The sequence below is a fragment of the Lucilia cuprina genome, chromosome 3 (assembly GCF_022045245.1).
Source record: "Lucilia cuprina isolate Lc7/37 chromosome 3, ASM2204524v1, whole genome shotgun sequence".
Classification (NCBI taxonomy): domain Eukaryota; kingdom Metazoa; phylum Arthropoda; class Insecta; order Diptera; family Calliphoridae; genus Lucilia; species Lucilia cuprina.
In genome coordinates this window covers 43,834,639-43,855,996 of record NC_060951.1, presented here as the reverse complement: position 1 = coordinate 43,855,996, position 21,358 = coordinate 43,834,639, and the positions used below count along the sequence as shown (strand labels likewise).

At 31.0% G+C, this 21,358-nt stretch overlaps 4 protein-coding genes across 6 annotated transcripts in view; 1 reads left to right on the top strand and 3 right to left on the bottom strand.

The window, feature by feature from the left end:
* The window catches only part of LOC111688186 (A disintegrin and metalloproteinase with thrombospondin motifs 6), a 48,965-nt gene extending 47,196 nt beyond the window's left edge, over positions 1-1,769 (bottom strand). Inside the window, exons 1-2 of one of the 2 annotated variants that reach the window (XM_046946526.1) lie at positions 1,527-1,767; positions 654-1,031 (exon numbers count right to left, since the gene is read on the bottom strand). The gene's annotated coding sequence lies outside the window, so the exon portion shown is untranslated. Of the gene's footprint in view, positions 1-653 lie in introns of both variants that reach the window. The other variant, XM_046946527.1, reaches the window with a different exon arrangement.
* Positions 1,770-8,049: 6,280 nt separating this feature from the next.
* LOC111688184 (zinc finger protein 600-like) lies at positions 8,050-9,991 on the bottom strand. The gene is made up of 3 exons (XM_023450661.2): positions 9,668-9,991; positions 8,966-9,610; positions 8,050-8,896 (listed from the first exon to the last, which is right to left on the bottom strand). The coding sequence occupies exons 1-3, from the start codon at positions 9,896-9,898 to the stop codon at positions 8,144-8,146; spliced, it is 1,629 nt and encodes a 542-aa protein (XP_023306429.2). The 5' UTR covers positions 9,899-9,991; the 3' UTR covers positions 8,050-8,143.
* A 1,220-nt stretch (positions 9,992-11,211) lies between these two features.
* Positions 11,212-14,418, bottom strand: LOC111688185 (zinc finger protein 271-like). Of its 2 annotated transcripts, XM_023450663.2 has the most exons (5): positions 13,974-14,414; positions 13,555-13,911; positions 13,337-13,496; positions 12,864-13,156; positions 11,212-12,796 (listed from the first exon to the last, which is right to left on the bottom strand). In XM_023450663.2, exons 1-5 carry the CDS (start codon positions 14,301-14,303, stop codon positions 11,390-11,392), a joined length of 2,547 nt encoding a protein of 848 aa, XP_023306431.2. In that variant the 5' UTR covers positions 14,304-14,414; the 3' UTR covers positions 11,212-11,389. The 2 variants fall into 2 exon arrangements, with proteins under 2 accessions (XP_023306431.2, XP_046802766.1); XM_046946810.1 differs by having other exon boundaries at positions 12,864-13,496; positions 13,974-14,418.
* Positions 14,419-15,313: 895 nt separating this feature from the next.
* The window catches only part of LOC111688187 (NADH-ubiquinone oxidoreductase 75 kDa subunit, mitochondrial), an 8,397-nt gene continuing 2,352 nt past the window's right edge, over positions 15,314-21,358 (top strand). Inside the window, exons 1-7 of the mRNA XM_046946245.1 lie at positions 15,314-15,448; positions 15,701-15,889; positions 15,961-16,292; positions 16,354-16,590; positions 19,286-19,749; positions 19,815-20,146; positions 20,217-20,583. Coding sequence (XP_046802201.1) covers positions 15,707-15,889; positions 15,961-16,292; positions 16,354-16,590; positions 19,286-19,749; positions 19,815-20,146; positions 20,217-20,583 — 1,915 coding nt within the window. The 5' untranslated portion in view covers positions 15,314-15,448; positions 15,701-15,706. The remainder of the gene's footprint in view (positions 15,449-15,700; positions 15,890-15,960; positions 16,293-16,353; positions 16,591-19,285; positions 19,750-19,814; positions 20,147-20,216; positions 20,584-21,358) is intronic.

The window sequence follows — 21,358 nt, the reverse complement described above, 5'->3', positions numbered from 1 at the left end:
GAACTAGAACTGAACTAGAACTGAACTAGAACTGAACTAGAACTGAACTAGAACTGAACAAGAACTTAACTAGAACTGAACTAGAACTGAACTAGAACTGAACTAGAATTTAACTATGCCTGAACTAGAACTCAACTTATTCAGATTAATTTTAGATCCAGCAATTCGAAGTTAGTTTATATATCTCTATTTAAAGCGTTATTAATAGGACTCAGTAAAAGTAAAAGGTACTAAAAATTTTATAATCTGAAGATGTCGTGTTGATCTAACTAAACGTTGTCCGGACTGGCTGGACAGCTTTAAGCTGTTAATTTAAATTAAAATTATATTGAATTTTCTATTGTTATTTGTAACAATATTTTGTTATAAATACATTTGATCTCCAAATTATATTCTGGCCCATAATATAACTATTGATCTAGCTGAAAATGTTATCGGAATAAATATGTGTAAAAAATTTGTTGAACTTAATTAAAAAATTTCTTTCTTCACCTAATAATACTTAAATTTCAATGAACAAACATATTTCATATTTTTATCTAATTTATCACCTTGCATACACACAATTTTCTAAAATTTGCAAAATTTATTGCTAAATTTCTCTATAAATTAAAAAAATTTATTTATTTTTTTTCTCTGCCATAAATACTCACCTAAATTATTATTAAATAAGTTTTAACGGCAATTTATAAATTTCAATAATTGTCATGAAATATTTATGAAAATATAAAATTTAATTCATTAATGATTTAAGAGAGAATTAAAGAAAACGAACATTTTTATTTTAAAGATCACACAAATAATATTTCAAAAGGGGTCTGCTGAATGTGGCGCCATGTATACACAATTATTTGTTTTTTTAATTTTATTTATTTATTTACACTAAACATTTTTTATATTTATTTATTTGTTATAATTTTTTTTTATTTATTTATTTATGATCATTATTTAATACTCTAATAGATTTCGGAGACAGACACCGGCACAAATATCCACTCATATAGAATACAAAACCGCAAAAATAAATCGCACTAGTGTTGTTGAAAAATATCATTAAATACAGATTTTCAGATTTTTAGCTTTTATTTACTATTTCAATATTTTTTATTGTTATTATAATGTTGTTGCTTATGCCGATCACTTTTTAGTTTTTTTTCAATCACAACAACAAAAAATAGGTAGACGACAGACAGACGGACGTGTTTTCTAGATATTTATTCTAGATAGATGGATGAATGGATGGATGGTTGTTTGTTTGGATGGATAGACAGCAACAGAAACTGATCTATACAAATAATCGTATTATACAGCAAATTAAAGTTCAGTTCTGTTGGACGAAATTATTATGATTCACAACGACAGACGGCAGTAGCAAACAAAAGCGACGACGACAGACGTACAAACGACGCGAATATTATTTTTTTAGGAAAAATGTTTAACTAAATTTTAAAACTGATTAAAAAATTTTTTTAATAGTTCATTTTCACAAATTTTCTTTAATATTTTTTTGAAAATTTATTCATTACTTTGCAACTTCTAGCAGGGAATTCCTTAAAAACGTTTTTAAATTTTCACGTGGTCTCTAGAAATTAAAGAAAATTGTTTTTTTTTTCTCACTTCTTAGTATTTTCATTTATCTTTGTCTATAAATATTTGTTTTTTTTGTATGAGTTTTGTTTTCAACACAACACTTTTCCGATTTTTTTTTTTTTTTTTGGTTTAAGAACTACTAATAACGCGCCACGATGTTATCCATTGGATACACAAACTCAAACTGAGTAAATATCGTAAAAAGCTGGAGAATTTAAAAGAGCTGTTTTGAGCAGCACTTCGTATTTTGTGTGATTTTGTTGCTGTTGTTGTTGGTAGGTGGCTGCCTGACTGACTGGCTCCCCATTTACGATCGTTATGATCGTTTTAGTTTTTTTTGTAATGTGTATGTGCTCCTAAAGCAAAGAAACGATAGATTAAGGTACAGTGGGTGAAAAGTTATTTAAAGCGAAACAAATATAGATTCCGCACCGATATGAACCGACCGACTTTAGATCACTTTGTGGTTCAAATCGAGATGTACATACCACTCCGTAAACAATAATTTATCGATTTGTCAAAGGTCACTAATGAAATAAATCCACTATGCACTCCTATGAAATATAAAATCTAAGAGCTCGAACTTTTAACTTTTTTAAAGATCATTTAAATTCTTATTTTATACGAAAATTACCTTAAACTCTGAACATTTTATAGAACCTTAGATAGATGAATATTTCGACACAACTTCGACCTTCACCTAAGACATTTTGTATCCAAAAAATTATCTTAAATGCCGGATATTGATTCTGTTATTATACAAGATCCTACCGAATAAAATTATATAGATTTAAAAGTCAGCATTTAAAACACTAAGTAAATTATCAGATATGATCGTTTTTACTCTAAGTGAGCTTTGAAAGTGAGTAAAGGAAGACCCTACTATTATCTGAAAATCGTCTTTTGAAAGTCGGACTTTTAAAGACTTTAATTTGCGAACATTAAATTTATTTACATTTATAGATATCGAACTTTCATTAACTTTGACGTGAAAAATAACGTGATACAACTTTGGTCTTAAGGATCTAACTGATTTGGGAGTTCAAAAACTATATCTGTACAAGATCCAACTGTTCAAAAAGTATCAAGTTTTCACAGATAGTGCGTCAAAAAAAAAAACATCAATATCTCCCTATATCTTTAGCAACGAAGCGTATTTTAAGTTTAGTCGGATCTAAGTATGATCGAACTAAGTAAACAAACTACCGATCTTATTGTAAAAACTTTAGAATTCAAATAACTTTTTCCTATATAGACATTTATGATTGAAGTAGTATATTCAAAATAAACTTTTAAAATCTCTTATAACCCACTGTGCAATATTGATTTAAAAGCTTTTAGTTTGGCGCTTCATAACATATACATAAATGATCATTATTTACACACAAACACATAAGAAACAATTAAATGCCGGTAAAAAAAAAACTGAATGTATTAAATTTCCAACTCAAACTCTCTGATCAAAAAATAAAAACAAGTTAACTCACACAAAGTAGTTTTTAATTGATCATTTAAAGCAAAATACAAATAACTCAATTCATTCATAATTTTCATATTATTAAGAAAATATTGAGTCATTTTCAGTATTCGCTCACTCTATTTGCTGATCTAACAACATTTGTCATTTTAAAACTCTTTGAGACTTTAATATAAATATTTTCTTAATAAAAAAAATGAAAGTATTCTTACTTTTTCTTACAATTTAGATGCAAGAAATAAGGAAAACGTGCTAAAACTATTTTTTGTATATATTTTTTTCATTTCTAAACGATCAATTGATGAGAAATGATGTGCGTAACATTTCATTAGCTTGTGTTTGTCTTCTCAAGTTTTTTGTTTTCTAATCAAAATTAATGTCAATTTATATTAAAGTCTGACACTGGCGCTAACATTGTGTTCGTGTTACGTGAACAACTACTGACTACATGATGTTGCTGTTTGTTTTGTGTTGTTGTCTTGTCATTACTGACGCTGACACTGTTGCCGCTGTTATCGTTGTTGTCGTTGTCATTGTTCGAACATGTTTGTAGTATTCAATTAATTTCTTCCTCTGTTCTATTCTGTGTTGTTGGTTGTTATTTTTATCTTTTCAATTTATTTGTGTTTTTTTTTCTATTGTATTCCCTTCATAATGGGTATTGGGTTGGGTTCAATAATTGAAGATCTAGTATATTTGTCATTGAGGTTGTAACATAAGAGTTCTTTATAATAGGAACTATGTTGTGATCGCAATTTTTTCATAATTGCTTTAGTATAGAGCAAGTTTTTATATAGAAAAACTTACTCTATATACTTTTTCTATAAAAACTTGCTCTAGTCTAGAGCAACTTTTTCTATAAAAACTTGCTCTAGTCTAGAGCAACTTTTTCTATAAAAACTTGCTCTAATCTAGAGCAAATTTTTCTATAAAAACTTGCTCTAGTCTAGAGCAACTTTTTCTATAACAACTTGCTCTAGTCTAGAGCAACTTTTTCTAGAAAAATTTGGTCTAGTTTAGAGCAACTTTTTCTATAAAAACTTGCTCTAATCTAGAGCAAATTTTTCTATAAAAACTTGCTCTAGTCTAGAGCAACTTTTTCTATAACAACTTGCTCTAGTCTAGAGCAACATTTTCTAGAAAAATTTGGTCTAGTTTAGAGCAACTTTTTCTATAAAAATTTGGTCTAGTTTAGAGCAACTTTTTCTATGAAAACTTGCTCTTGTGTTGACATAATCTTGTTTAGATCAAATTTTTTTATAAAACTCTTTTTAGTATTTGCAAAGTCCACAATTTGTCAATTATCTTAGAGTTCATTCATTATTTTAGTAAATCCTTACTTTAAATCACTTGATAATGTAAATGAATTTTTCTTGTAATTTTTCGTACAACATTTAAGAAACAATTAAAAATTGTTTACTAATGCCAAGGTCATATAAATAATTGTTTGTTAATTGGTAAAATGGACAAACAAATATTCAAGATTCCGATTTAAATTAAAACCACAAAAAAGAATGACTTGTTAATTTTTATGACAACTTATTTAACCAACTTACAACTACAATCATATTAAAATTATCTTAATTTCTAAGAATTCCTTTTCGAGACGGTGCAGAGCAACAACTATATGCAACAAAAGAAAAAACCAATAATAAAAATTTCAAGCAAACAATTTACAAGTCGTCGTTGTCATCATGATCATTGTCATATACATACGGACAGACAGACAGACATATTTACAATGTACACAAAACCAATGACCTTAAAGATCATGTCTTATTTGTAGGAAAGCAACAAAGACTGATGATGTTGCTACTGGTAACATTGGCAGCTGCTGAAGAATACTGTTGTTGCTGTTTGTTGGTGGCAGTCAATGCTCATGTTGCAAGCATCGTCACCACAAACAACAAGAAAAAACACAGCCACATACACACACACATACATACATACATACATACATACATACATACATACATACATACATACATACATACATACATACATACATAGTGACAACAACAATGTAATGAATCGCATCATTAGCGTAGTTGTCTGTTATTGTTGTTGCTGCTATTGTCATTACAACAACAAGAGCAACTACATATTATCATAGTGCCTGAAATGCTGTGAAAATTGTTGTTGTCATTGTCGTGTTGTTGAGTTTATTTTTAAAACACACAATTTTTCCCCCTTTTTTATCCAGTACAAAAAAAAAGACGCCGACGCCAGTTGGCGGCAAATTGTGGCGACACGTCTGGAGCGTGCGGCATATTAGTATGTCCCGTGTACCAAAACAACACAAAAATACAACTAAAATATATAGCAACTACAAAAGAAACAACAACAATAAATAAAGCAACCAACCAATAATCAAATTGACTGACTGACTCGTGTTTTTATTTGTTTTTTTTTTTCAACAACGAATAAGTACTTACGGTGGAAATCGGTTTGAATTTGTGTGAAACTATTGTATCATGATGATGATCAATGATCATGCAGTCGGTAGATCGATCGATGGATGAATTCGTCTGTATGTCGCTACATATCTGCTAAAATAATAACAACAACAGCAGCAACATCAATTTATACAATATTATTACAGACAATAGGTAAAGAAATCAAATCTCTGAAAAAAATCTTGACATCAGCATAATGACGCCTCCTTACCTGAATGACTGACTGGTTGCTAGAGAGACAGACAACCTGCCAACCTTCCGGCTGTCCAAAGCCTAAAGGTTTTATTGATACAATAATAAAGATGATGATATCGTAGATATTTTTATTCATTATACACATTGTTGTATAAGTATCTTTAAGGTACTTTTTGGTATCTTGATAATCACTAAAGTACTTTTCTGTTTGTAATTGTTTTTGTGTTTATACCCTTCACCTTCGTGAGAAGGGTATATATAAGTTTGTCATTCCGTTTGTAATATCTATAATATAATTATCCGACCCTATAAAATGTATATATTCCGGATCCTTATAGATAGCGGAGTCGATTAAGCCATGTCCGTCTGTCTGTCTGTTCGTCTGTCTGTTGAAATCAGTTTTTAGAGGTTCCCAGATATCGTCGAGATCCGAATTTTCAATAATTCAGTTAGACATGCTTTCGAGAAGATCGCTATTTAAAATCAGCAAAATCGGTCTATAAATAACTGAGATATGAGCAAAAATCCGAGACAACCTCTGAAAATTTCATCAAAAAAGCCACATTTTTTCATGCTTTGTTAAAAAAGCTACAACAACACTGTTAATTGGATAAAGGTGTACATGTGCGTGTGGAGATGTATTTGGTTTTATTCAGATGTGTATTTTTTTGTATGTTTGCATGCCGTTCTGTTCTCACGAAGGTAAGTGGGTATAACAAGAACAAGGAGATAAAGCAGTAATGTATTGACAATACAGCTGATATTTGTTTGAGGGTGGTAATACAGTTTGACGGTGGTATTACAGTACAACGGTTAATATTTCCTTCTGCTACAGTTTATATTTGTTTGTGTGTATGTTATGTGTGACATGTGTGCAGAGATACAAAATAAATAAAAACTATTTTTTAAAACATACTTGGTGAAGGGTATATAAGATTCGGCACAGCCGAATATAGAAATATTACTTGTTGTTAAGTAATTTTAATATTTATTAGAAATTTTTCAATTGTTTGTTGGAATATGTCTGCTTAAGAAGACACATATTCTATAGAAAAAGTCTGCTTAAGAAGACACATTTTCTATAGAAAAAGTTTGCTTAAGAAGACATATTTTCTACAGAAAAATTTCAGCTCATGTAGACTTATTTTCTATAAAAAAATGTCAACGAAAGAAAATACTTTTTCTATAAAACAAATGTTTGCAACAAATACTTCTTATATACAAAAACAAAAACACCAAAATGACGTCAAAGGAAAGTTATAGTATCCGATTTTGTAGTAGGAGAACTACAAACGTCTTTGCACATCACTATTAAAAATTTATAAAAAAAGTAAAAAGGAAATTCATGCTAACATTAATAAGTATCAGCTAAAAGTGGAAACAACAAAGCCACTGTATTCTATTTAAAGCATAAACCTTCCACAACAATTCCATCATAATCACAACTGATCGTTCTCTCATCATTGTCGTCATCAATATGATCAATATTGTGCCAGACCATGATTATGCATAAAATATACATAAATAAAATATTGTATAAACGTGAATTTTTAAGTGACGCCACTAGTCAATTCTACAGATACAAATTTTGTATTTATTTTTGTATAAACGGTCAATCTCTTTGATCGGTGAGCACAAGCAAAGGAAACTCTTCATTCGCCTACTGTGGGAAAATGAACGTAAGTAGCTAAATGCCCCAAAATGGAGATTCTAAGTTTTATTTACGGACAGATTTTCGTTTATTATATAATATCCTTCGCATTCGCGAGAAAGCCATTTTCCACAATATAATTTTCCGACCCTATAAAGTATATATATTCTGGATCGCTAACGACTCTATCAAGCTCGCTTCCGATAGATAGATAGATAGATAGATAGATAGATAGATAGATAGATAGATAGATAGATAGATAGATAGATAGATAGATAGATAGATAGATAGATAGATAGATAGATAGATAGATAGATAGATAGATAGATAGATAGATAGATAGATAGATAGATAGATAGATAGATAGATAGATAGATAGATAGATAGATAGATAGATAGATAGATAGATAGATAGATAGATAGATAGATAGATAGATAGAAAGATAGATAGGTAGATTAATAGATTGTTAGATAGAATTTGACGATATTTAGTTTTTGAAACGATTAATCGTTAGAAATTAATGGATTAACCGATGGACGATTCAAAAAATAAGATATTTAATATGTTCTAAAAGCTTTTTATTTTCCATCGAAAATATGTCGATATTATCAAAAGTCTATTCTTAACAAAAAAACGGTAAATGTATATGAAGCATCCTGGTAAAAATTTATACAAATACTTGTTTGATCTCATACATATGTGAATATATATTTAAGTTAATAAATAACAAAATGTTAAATACATTACTACTTTTCTTCATCTTCCTTCATCATTTACGTATCATCTTCGTCTTGCCTTATGGATTCCTTTTCACTTTCTATCCTTAAGCTTTCTTCTTCTTTTTCCTTTCCAGATTCCTTTTCTTCATCCTCAACCTCTTCTAATCCTAATAATTCAACAATCATTTCTTTTTCGTTCTCCTTTTGTGTCTGATCGTCATGTGTTTTGTGATACTTTTTCTTATGCAAGCTTAAACCATTACGTGATATATATGTATTTTCGCATTGATCACACTTAATTATTTCCGATAGAAAGTGTTTCTTTTGGTGATTTTTCAAATCAAGATAATGTTCAAACGACATTTCGCACAAGTTGCAAGCATAGCGAAGTTCTTTCTCAGTAGACAATTTTTGTTTGTGATTTTTTCTTTTATGCAAATACAAACCATTACGAGATGTGTAGGTCGCTTTGCATTCGGTGCATTCAAATATTTTTGTTAGATAGTGTTTCTCCTCGTGCGATTTTAAATCATTCGATTGTTGAAATGCTTTGTCGCAGAACGAACAGGCATAAGGTCTCTCGCCGGTATGAACTCTTATGTGACGTTTTAAATCATCGACACGTATAAAGGGTTTCCCACAATATTCACACTCATTTAACACCACTGACTCTTTGTGGTTGTTCATGTGTCGTGATAATGACTGTATGTGGGAGAAAAGATTACCACAAACTCGACATTTATAAGCTTTTGAATTGGGATGTAATGAACGAACGTGATTGACAAGATCTTGCTGGCGTTCAAAAGTCTAAGAAATTAATAATTAAATCTTTGTAAATTAAAGTTTGAATTAGAAAAAAAATTAAATTTAACATACCTTTTGGCATATGGCGCAACTGTTTTCATTTAAAAGAGGACTTGTAACACGTGGCTGTTTGTGTCTATAACCTGACGTAGGAGGTACTTTGCTAATTTTTCTCTTCTTAACGGATTTAACTATTTTTGGTGCTACAACCACATTATCCTCCTCTTTCTCACTATTACTAGTACTAGGATCCTCCAAAAGATCTTTTTCCAGTAAATTTTCTTCTTCACCTTTAAAATCATCACCAAGTTCATCATCTGTTAACGATAATGATGCTTCTAGTTGTGCAATATCCTCGTAATAGTCTAAGCTATCCTTATCATCGACAGTTTTCTCCAAATCTTTCTTTGACTCTTCTTCCAATGTGTTTGTATTAGCATCTTCTAAACTTGTTGCAATATTCTCCACATTTTCTATATCGAAAAGTTCTTCGACTTCGAGTAGTATACTATCTTCAGGCAATTCATTTTCATTATAACTACTCACTTCCTCTGTTAATATTTCGGACATTCCATCCTTGTAACCTTTTAGTTTATGATCCAATTTAATTAAAATCTTATCAGCTTTATGAACTTGTATAGAAAAATAATACAATGCTGTGATTTTACTAAAACATTCCTTGCAAACTTTTGAGGGTAGATTTTCTGTAGTACACATCTGTAATATTAGAGTTCATAAATTTAGGATTTCATTAATTAGCATTCCTGCATTTACCTTGATATTAGTGGTCTGTACTAGCATTTCCTTTATGCTAAGAAAACTTCCTTCCATTACATCCATAATTCTCATTTTTTCCAAATCTACATCATCTTCCTTGGTTTCTATCAAACAAGTTCGACATAGTTGCCAATTGTTTATTTCATTCAGATTTAAATCTTCTTTGGTGTTTTCTTTAAATTCCAATATATTTTCATAATAAGTTATTTTGCGCATAGCTTTATTCATTATAGATGTTTTATATTATTTCATAAAAATTGTTTAAATATGTTGTTGTTTTACTTTATTTTACATTTTTGTTTAACACCTGGTATCATGTTTGTAAACAAATGCTTCTTCTTATCTTCGTTTAGTATTGCCATTCAATATATTTTATAACATGTACAACAGTGCTACCAAAATTGTTTTTTTCTGGCGATTTAAGTAACTTCAATAAAAAATGAATTTAACAACAAACGATTTCTTACTAGGGTTCTATAAATCGACTTTCAAATAATCGAACAAAGAAGTCGAAAAGTCGATAGTCGATAACTCGACTATCGTCTGTGAAATAAATCGTAAAATCAACTTTGTGAATAAAAGTCGAAAAAAGCCGAAAAGTCTGAAAGTCGAAAAGTCGAAAAAAGTCGATAAGTCGAAAAAAGTCGATAAGTCGAATAAATTCGAAAAAAGTCGAAGAAAGTCGAAAAAAGTCGTAAAAAGTCGAAAAGTCGGAAAAAGTCGAAAAATCGAAAATTGTAGAAACAAGTAGAAAGATGTCGAAAATAGTCAAAAAGTCGAAAAAAATCGAAAAAAGTCGGAAAAGCCAAAAAAAGTCGAAAAAAGTCGAAAAGTCGACTATTTATAAAATACTTATTGTCGAAAAGTCGACTTTTATTTAAATGAAAAAAGTCGAAAAGTTGAAAAATCGACTTTTCATAAAATGCAAAAAGTCGACTTTTTGCCTTTAATGTAAAAAGTCGACTTTTTAAACTTTTCGACTTTTAGTATTTTGTAAATAGTCGATTGTTCGACTTTTTTCAACTTTTCGATTATTTTCGACTTTTTCCGACTCTTTTCGACTTTTTGAATTTTTCCTACTATTTGCGACTATTTTCGACTTTTCGACAATAACAGACTTTTTGACTTTTTCGACTTTTTCCGACTCTTTTTCGATTATCAACAATTTTCGACTGTTTTGACTTTTTTCCTTTTTCCGACTTTTTGACTTTTATTTCCAAAGTCGACTTTTCGTCTTTTTCACAGACGATAGTCGAGTTATCGACTGTTTTTTAACAAAAAAGTCGATTATTCGAAAGTCGATTTATAGAACCCTAATATGAACTAACCAGTGATATTTGTTGATAAAAAAAATATTCCTAACAAATCCTCTTTTTTGAAAAGAGAATTTGTTCGAAAATTGTTTAACTGTCTATCTATCTTCTATCTATCTATCTATCTATCTATCTATCTATCTATCTATCTATCTATCTATCTATCTATCTATCTATCTATCACTACTTCTGTGTCTCCCAAAAGAATCGACAAATTATCAAAAAGCATACATTTTTAAAATATCATTAATTCGTAATTTTTATTTATCTTCTTTCAACATCTAAGATATTTATTATAGCTTAAAAATTAAATTAAAATGAGATTATTTCGAAACATGACCAAATACTCTAGTTCCATATTATTCTTGTTGGATTAACTTTGGTCCTGTTTTAGAGTTAAAACTTCTTAAGAATTTCTGTGGCTCTTATGATGATTAACTAAATGACTTTTTCTTCGGAAAGTTTTTTTACAAATAGTACATAAAAACTTAAATTCGCCCTTATGTACCTTCAGGTGCCGATTGAGTGTTTCGTTGTTATCAAAAGATTTCAAACAATATTCACATATTAAATCCATCCTTGAACTATGTGTTTGTTCATGTCTCTGCCAATCGTAACGAGTTTTGAATATTTTACTGCACATGGTACAAGGATAAGAATTTTGCTTGTTTTCATGAATACTCATATGACGTTTGAGTATGTCGGCTTCAGTAAAACTTTTCGTACAAAGTTTACAATTAAATTTTTGTGGTTGAAATAAAATGCCGTGCATTGATTCTTTGTGACGTTTCAAATGATTCACTTGTTTAAAGGACGTATCACATACATTGCAAGAATACGGGCGCTCATCAGTGTGTATACGTATGTGACGATTCAAATCGGTTCTGCGATCAAAAGATTTGAGACAATATTTGCAGATATTTGGTTTTTGTATATGTTTCATTACTTTGATATGCTCAGCTAATAAGTCTAAGCCATAAAAGTTGTCGTCACAGTAGGGACATTTGAAAAATTCAATTTCAGGATGATGACGATGTAAATGTCTGGCTACAGCTTGCTGACATGTAAATAATTTCATACAAACTCCACACTCATGTTGATCAGTCTCGGCTGAAACTGAAACTATATCCCCAGCTGCATAGCCTTCGTTGCCATTATCTGTATTAGAATAATCTGCTGCTGTAAATTCTTCATCTTGTTCTGTATCGGTATTAAACTCATCTATAATGAAATATGTACTATTGTAAAGGTTGCTGTTATCATACTCCATTACTGTGGCAGCATGATCGTCATCATCGATAGTAATAACCTCCGTAGGAATTTCATTATTTTTCTGATGAGTTTTTTGATTGATTCTGTTATTTTTATGCTGTTCTTGTGTTTTATTATGAAAACTGTTGCCTTCCTGCTCATTATCATCTTCCTCAGTCCCATCATCGTTTTCGTAATACTCATCCTTTGCAAACATACTATGTTCATTATTATCATAATACTCATCTTCTTCATCATTCTCACAGTACTCATCATCGCCTGTTAACATATTATCTCCTTCTTCAGTATGCGAAGACCTCAACTTATTATTATATTCACTATGCGTTCTTCGATGACGTTCCAAGTGAAACTGGACAAAAAAGGTCTTGTTACAAAATTCACAAGATATGGTCTTGGCTAAGTGGGCATGACGTCTTTTAAAATGTGAAGATAGAGATTTTAATTTAGAGAATAATGTGGGGCACTGGCGACATTTAAAGGCTTTATCATTAGGATGAAATTGTTCGGCATGTCGAATAAGCTCCTTTTGTTGTGAAAAATTCTGTAAGTAAGTGTTATTTGTTGAACTAAATTGTTTTTCTTCTTGCATATATGTATGTATATCTTACCTTGAGGCAAACAAAACATTTATTTTCTATGGGATAAACTTTACGCAAATATTCTCTGTTGGTAGAATGTTTTGTTGCCATAGTTCTACTACTATTATCTTTGTTATGCTCAATCATCAAGTCATTACTATCGTCATAAATTTCATCTTCATCCGCGGAACACTCAGCATTAACTAGAAAGTCTGTCTCTTTTTCATGAGAATCATCATCTACTACTTCTTCCCCAACATTATCATAATCATCTTCCTCAGTTAAAAAATGTTCTTCTTCTTCGTCATTCTCACCATACTCATCTAAAGGATTATTTAAAGAATTCTCATTATTCGAGTGAGTTCTTAGGTGTACATCCAAATTCCTTTTATATTTGTATGATTTATCACACAGATTACAATGAAATGGTCGTTGCTCGGTATGGGAGCGCAAGTGCCGCTCCAAAAGGAACTTGGTGAAAAATGACATATTACAATACTCACAAAAAATGGTCTTTGTTGTTTTGGAATGACTTCTTTTGTAATGCGTTGTCACCGACTTAAGTTTTGAAAAGACCGTGGGACAATACAGACACTTAAACGTTTTTTCATTGGGATGAGCTTTTTGGCAATGCTGCACTAGCATTTTTTGATGAGAAAATGTCTGTAATATAACAAACCATTATACATTTTTTAAACTGTTAAACAAACTAAACACAAACCTTATTACAAATAGCACATTTCTTTTGTATGGGATAAATTTTTCCCTTACGATTTTCATAAATATCATCATCTGCTCCCACAATATTACTATTTCTATTATCTTTATTATTTTCCAAATCATTATTATATTCAGTATGTGTTCTTCGGTGACGTTCCAATTGAAACTGGGCAAAAAATGACTTATAACAATACTCACAAGAAATAGTATTGGCTAAATTGGCATGACATCTTTTAAAATGGGTAGATAGAGATTTTATTTTTGAGAATAATGTTGGACAGTGGCGACATTTAAAGGCTTTATCATTCGGATGAAATTGTTGAGCATGCTTCACCAAATCCCTTTGTTGTGAAAAATTCTGCAATTAAGGTTTATTTTTTTAAATTGAATCCTCTGTTTTTCCTATCACAGGTTTCTTACCTTAGAACAAACGTTACATTTACTTTCTATTGGAAATACTTTACGTGTATAACCTCTGTTGTTATAAGTTGTTTCCGTAGTACTATTTCCACTATCTTTGTTATGCCCATTCAACATGTCATTACTATCCCCATAAATTTCGTCTTCATCCAGGGAATTCTCAGCATTAACCAGAAAGTCTGTCTCTTTTTCATCATCGTCTATTGATTCTTGCTTAAATTCTAAAGACGTTATAGTTTCGTTATTGTTATCATTCTGTCTACTACTCTTATAATTTTGTTTATTTTTAGTGGCTGTATTAATATTATTCGATTTTAATTTGTGTGCCATATTTTTTATGCAATTTATATAAATATTTTCTTTATTTTCAGTTCATATGTATGTACAATATAAATTCTTATGTGTTTGTTTGGTGGTAGCCAGACCAACAACAATACATACACACAAACAATTTTGTTGAAAAAATATATATGTAAACAATATTGACATTTGGGATTCAGCTGACTTTAACTTGATTCATTCACAGTGTTATCATTTTATTCTTATTACGTTCCATACAGATTTATTTACTTTTTATAATATCATGCAATTTCCTTTTATTGTTACATTCTTTTTATTATTCTGTAAAGCAATCCCAATACGAATCAAATTTTAGTTCAATCAAACATTCAAACTTAATTTGTTGAAATACATTTGCATTACACTTAAATTTAATTTTTGAAACAGCTATTTAGTTGTAACTTGTTTATTTATTAAAAATCATATGAAAATTTAAATTATTAAACAAATTTTCTACCATTACAGCAACAACACAGTTGATGCAATTTGTTAAATAATGATTGATAGAATTTGTCAAAAAATAGAATTTTGCCTGAGATTTTGAATACGAGTATTAATGCTATTTTTTAGCAGTTTAGTTAGTTAGTTTGAAAGGAGGATGCACATATATACATCAAATCCGAAGAAATACATCTGTTGTACGCCAGACTAGAACATTAACCACTAACCTACTGAAGGCCAAATTTGTATTTCCACAATTGATATCCAAACGTCAAATTTAAAACTAAATCAGAACAACAACCAAAATAATAATGATTTTGAATGCAAATTAAATAAATATATATTTTGATTTAGCTGTCATATATGTACGTTATTTAAAATTTAACAGTGTTAGATCTTAGATGTTTTTTTATATTTTCTGAGTAAAAAATCACGGCAACAGAGGAATTACAGCAATAATAGGCAATCTTAACCTATATTGGAAATAGACAAATAAAATGAATAATAATAATAATATATCTCTAACGGAAACTTTTGTTATCATTTCCTAATGAATAACTTTCAAAATCTATATACAATTATTTGCGGTTGGCAACACTTATTTCACATGTCATTCTAAATGTCAAAGAGTGAATAAAAAAAATTTCATCCACTGTATTTTATTCGGCTGCTCTTGTATATTTTCATATTTTTAGGTAAGTTAATTAAATAAAAAATAAAGTAAACTTTGTAAAAAATAGTCAAAAAAACTATAAAAATTATGTATTTTAATAAAATAAATAAAAATAACGTTTTCCTAACAACAAAATCAACATAAATTATAAAGAAGCACAAGCAAATGTCTGCTGCTGATTGATACTTATGTAATTAAAAGATGGGCGAACTACTAAAGGAATTTTAAGGAATCTTATTGGATTATTAATTGTTTGTGATTTCTATATTTACAGAGCAATATGATTCGTGCACCGCTTGTTAAGGCCTTGGGCACACTGGGCTCGCCCACTCATAAAATCGCCAGTAAAGCGGTGCGTACCAGTGCCGCTCTTGCCCAGACACCAGCCAAAGCTCCCGAAAAGATTGAAGTGTTTGTCGATGACATTCCCGTTAAAGTAGCTCCCGGAACTACAGTACTACAGGTTAGTTTTAATAATGAAAAATGTATTATATACAGATTTTATTGATTTTTTCCACTGGTGAAATTATTTAGGCAGCCGCAATGATTGGTGTAGAGATTCCACGTTTCTGCTATCATGAACGTTTAGCTGTAGCTGGTAACTGTCGTATGTGTTTGGTTGAGGTGGAAAAAAGTCCTAAACCTGTGGCCGCCTGTGCTATGCCAGTCATGAAGGGATGGCGAATCAAGACAAATTCCGAAATGACCCGTAAAGCTCGCGAAGGTGTTATGGAATTCTTACTTATGAACCATCCCTTGGATTGTCCCATTTGTGATCAAGGTGGTGAATGTGATTTGCAAGATCAAGCTATGGCTTTCGGTTCAGATCGTTCACGTTTCACAGATATCAACCATACAGGCAAACGGTAATTTATTTACACTTAAAGTTGTATTTCTTTATTAATGTATGCATTATTACTTTTATAGCGCTGTTGAAGATAAAGATATTGGTCCTTTGGTCAAAACTATCATGACACGTTGCATTCACTGCACACGTTGCGTTCGTTTCGCTTCGGAAATTGCTGGTGTTGATGATTTGGGTACTACCGGTCGTGGCAATGATATGCAAATTGGCACTTATGTAGAGAAACTATTTTTAACTGAATTGTCCGGCAACGTTATTGATTTGTGTCCAGTCGGTGCTTTGACTAATAAACCATACAGGTAAGTTATTCTTTTTTACTTTATACTTTTGTTTGAGGTTAGATTTAAAAATGTATAATATATATATTACTAGTTTGTAAAAGAAATTATGAGCACAATTAATAAAAGCAAAAGTAAAGCAATAATGTAGGTGTATAACCCTTCCCAACCTAAGGGAAGGGTTATACACCGTAAAAACGGCGTATATCCACTCAGAGACCATAAGGTCCATTGTGATTCCCTTCAAAAAGTGAAGATAAAATACAGAGAAGACAAAAACGCTACAACAACACAAGAAAGAAAATAGGTAAAGAGTATATGTGGATAGATAGTAACAAAACAGACACATAAATAACCATATATACCTCATCTTCGCATAACCTGTAATAGTACGGTATACTACTGACAAGGGTTCTAACGGAGCAGTGTCCAGTTAGAAACCCTATCAGAACCCTTAGACTGCGTATTTCTAGTCCTATAAGTAATTTGGTAGCACCCATATCAAGTTTTGGCCACAGGGCCTTTGATATCTTTCAATGCAATCTATTATTCCAGGACTGGTTAATGATGTCGCGCATTCTTTCGAATATCAACCTATTATAGTGACAAATGGGTGGTTTTACCATCCTTTCCCTGTCATCTATATCAAGGTTCGAAGCCAGTCTAGCTAGTTCGTCCGCAACCTCATTGCCTCTTGTACAAATTTCCAAAAATCTCTCTATTATGGATCTACATAACCAAAAGCACATCGAAATTTCATTATTCTAGGTTCAGCCGTTTGGGCTGACGCGACTCTTTAATAAATATAAAAAATTGCTGTTATATGAAAACTAATGGTTTAATATTTTTGTTTATATTCCTAAGGTACATGGGGTATTTCTTTGCCTATAATAATAATGAAAAATCAAATGATAAATCTTAGAAAAATAATCAAAAAATACTCGTGTTCTTATAATTATTATATAAATTTGTATTTCTATATATCGCATATTTGTGGCATGAATGGCATGCCGTTAAATTATTATGTTGAATTCACAAAAATAACGTAACAGAATTATTTATACATTGTTTAATAAAAATTTTTAAACTCAATTTAATATAGACTAAAACATTCGAAATCAAAAAGTTATGTATGTCTGTCCCATCCAGTAGGATTTTAAGTTAACTAATGGTTAACTTCAATACTGTACAGTTTTTTAATGTAATATCATAGGAACGAGTCAGTACTCACCTATACATCAGTTGCAGTTAACCAGAAGTTTCCTTATGATGAGTTAGCTTCTAGTACATAAATAAAAGATTAGCTGTGAGTTACCTGTGGTATTTTGTATATTTTTTACTAATTTTACCAAATTATTGCTGATTATAAATGCAATCCATATGTACCATTATATTATGTCAGAAAGTGCTAATTTATTTATAATAAATTAATTTTTCATTGTTGAAACGTCATTGTTTGTTATCGAAACGATGCATGTTTTATAAAAAAGAAAAAGACAATTGTAAATGTAAAACGAAAAGGAAAAAAAAATTAAAGAAAACTTAAATCAGTCGTAATTCAGGTCTGAGTTTGGGAACAACTCTCGCGCCATCGCCATTATTTTATAAGGACGATCAGGCTTATGTGTATTACTCCGTATAACTGTTTCCAAGTTATGTGTTGTTTGCATTAATTATACTAGTGGAGACCATATAATACTTTGTATTTATAATTTGTTCGGGGCTCCAACTTCCTATATGAAGGTATAGGTCGATTGGGGCGCTCTCACCGCACAAAGTATACCGATCGATTCAGAATCATTTTTTGAGTCCATTAAGACATGTCTATCCGTCCGGCTGGCTGGCTGTCCATGTAAACCTTGTGCGCAAGGTACAGGCCTATTGAAAATTTTTGAAATCGGTCCATTATTTCACCTAGTCAGCATATAATCTAACTATCCGATTTGGGCTTTTTATGCCACAATGACGTCAAATATACTATTATCTCTCTAAAAATTGGCACAAATAAGTTTTATATAAGTATAAATTACACTGTAGATTTTCGTAATTGATCCATACAAACCACCCATCAAAAAATGTCCGAAACGTCTAAAATTGTCTTTTAACCATTTGTATTGCAATGAAACTCAATAAAAATATATTCTTTTCCCAAATTTACAAGGATCGGCCCATGTTTGACCTTTACTAAAACCGATTACTGTTCCCGATGAAGGCATTAATATTATCCAGTCTTAGTCTGTACAGTTCTGAGAAGTCATCAAATAGTCGCTTTCCCTAGATATTCTAAGACATTGACAGAGAAGATGTTGAATAGATTATTCCTCCTCTTCGTCTTGACAACTTTTACGAGATCTTTTGCAAACTAAATTCTCGAAATAGTCTATTCCACAAAAAAAGATTCTATATTACATTTTGTACTTTTATAGAGGAAAATTTTTGTTTGTTCTTCAGATGGTATTTTTAAATTGAATATTGATTGAATAAGAATCTATAAGAGGTATTATATACTATTTTAAGAATACACGCTCTTACTGAATGCAAGTTAATTCAAGTTAATTTCTTACCCTTAATAAATTGCAAACTTTTAAAAAACAAAAAAAAAAAAAAATAATAATATATTTGTTGTAGCTATACCTTCATTACAATATTTTTTTATTTAATCAATATAAATATTTTAAACGAAAATTACAATATTTTATTTTTTATTTCATTTTAGCTTTGTTGCCCGTCCCTGGGAAATCCGTAAAATCAGCAGCATTGATGTTTTAGATGCCGTCGGTAGTAATATTGTCGTTAGCACTCGCACTAATGAAGTATTGCGTATTTTACCACGTGAAAATGAAGAAGTCAATGAGGAATGGTTAGCTGATAAGTCACGTTTCGCTTGTGATGGCTTGAAACGTCAACGTTTAGTAGCTCCTATGGTACGCATGCCAAACGGTGAATTACAAGCTGTTGAATGGGAGGGTGCACTTATTTCTGTGGCTAAAGCTTTAAAGAATGCTAAGGGTTCGGTAGCTGCTGTCTCCGGTCAATTGGCTGATGTTGAATCAATGGTGGCTCTTAAGGATTTACTCAATCGCAATGGCGCTGAAGTTTTGTGCACTGAACAAGGTTTTGCCACCAATGGTGCCAGTACTGATTTGCGTTCCAACTACGTCTGCAACAGTTCAATTGCTGGTAAGAGGTTTTCTAATACATTTCTTCTCTTCAAGTACTTAGATTATTTTGTTGTTATTTTAAAGCTTTGGAAGAAGCTGATGCTGTTTTATTGATTGGTACCAATCCCCGTTATGAAGCTCCTTTGCTTAATACCCGTCTACGCAAGGCTTATGTACACAATGAATTGGAAATTGCTTCAATTGGCCCCAAAGTAGATCTTTCTTATAAACACGATAACTTGGGTGAAGATGCTGGATTAATTACCCGTGTCTGCACAGGCTCTCATGCTTTCTCCAAGGTTTTGGAGGGTGCCAAAAAACCCGCCATTATTGTTGGTGCTGATGTTTTGGAACGTGCTGATGGTTCAGGTATCTTGGCTACCGTTTCTGCATACTGCAAGAAATTGAACAAACCTGTAAGTGTTTTGAGTGTTATTATTGTATTGCCTAGTGAAAATTATAATGAATTTGTATTGCGATTTTTAGAACTGGAATGCTTTGAATGTTTTACAAACAAATGCCGCCCAAACAGGAGCCTATGATGTTGGATACCAACCCGGTCTCCAAGCCGCCATTAAGGCCAAACCTAAAGTGTTGTTCCTGTTGGGTGCTGATGCTGGCAAAGTTAGTCGTGATCAATTGCCTCAAGATTGCTTTATTGTCTACATTGGTCATCATGGTGATAATGGTGCATCCATTGCCGATGCTGTTTTACCTGGTGCCGCATATACCGAAAAACAAGCCACCTATGTTAATACCGAAGGTCGTGCGCAACAAACCTTGACCGCTGTATCACCACCCGGTATGGCTCGTGAAGACTGGAAGATTTTGCGTGCCCTTTCTGAAGTAGCTGGTAAGTAATGTTTAGTTTCTTTAAATCATAATATATTGATATAATAAGTATACGAATAAGTTAGTAATAGAAATTATTTACAAAGCTGTAATGAAACGAAATAGTTAGAATACCTAAGCTTATTATTTTACTGAAAGATCATTTCCATTTAGTGATATAATATAATAGATGCTTGAGAAATTGAAATCTCTCTTGCTTGCGCGCTAGAATTATATTTCCCAAATAAGCGCTGCATTGTTAAGTAATTAAGTTACACCTTCGAGTTCGTTTAATATGTAGTATGTTCTTAAGAAAAAAACATAATTTTGTCTCCTAATTAAAAATCGAGATATAGTGTGGAAATAAACAGAGCTTTTAATTTCTCAAGAATCTATAATATTTTTCTTTATATAATTTTATAAAATATGTATATTTATTTCCTATAGAATACATTTTAGATAACATGCTATCTATTATATCAATCCTACTATCATATATACGCCATATCTATCTATTCCTCATAATATCTCTTTCATCTTAATATATGAAATACCCTACTACTCTATCAATCGCACTGGAGTGTAGGATAGATATGACAGTAGGATAGTAGGACACAAATAGTAGGATAGATGTGATGATTAAAAAGACAGGATGAATGTGAAAGATAGTGAGAATAGTACGAAACATGAGATATATAGTTAGATAGATAGATAGATAGATAGATAGATAGATAGATAGATAGATAGATAGATAGATAGATAGATAGATAGATAGATAGATAGATAGATAGATAGAT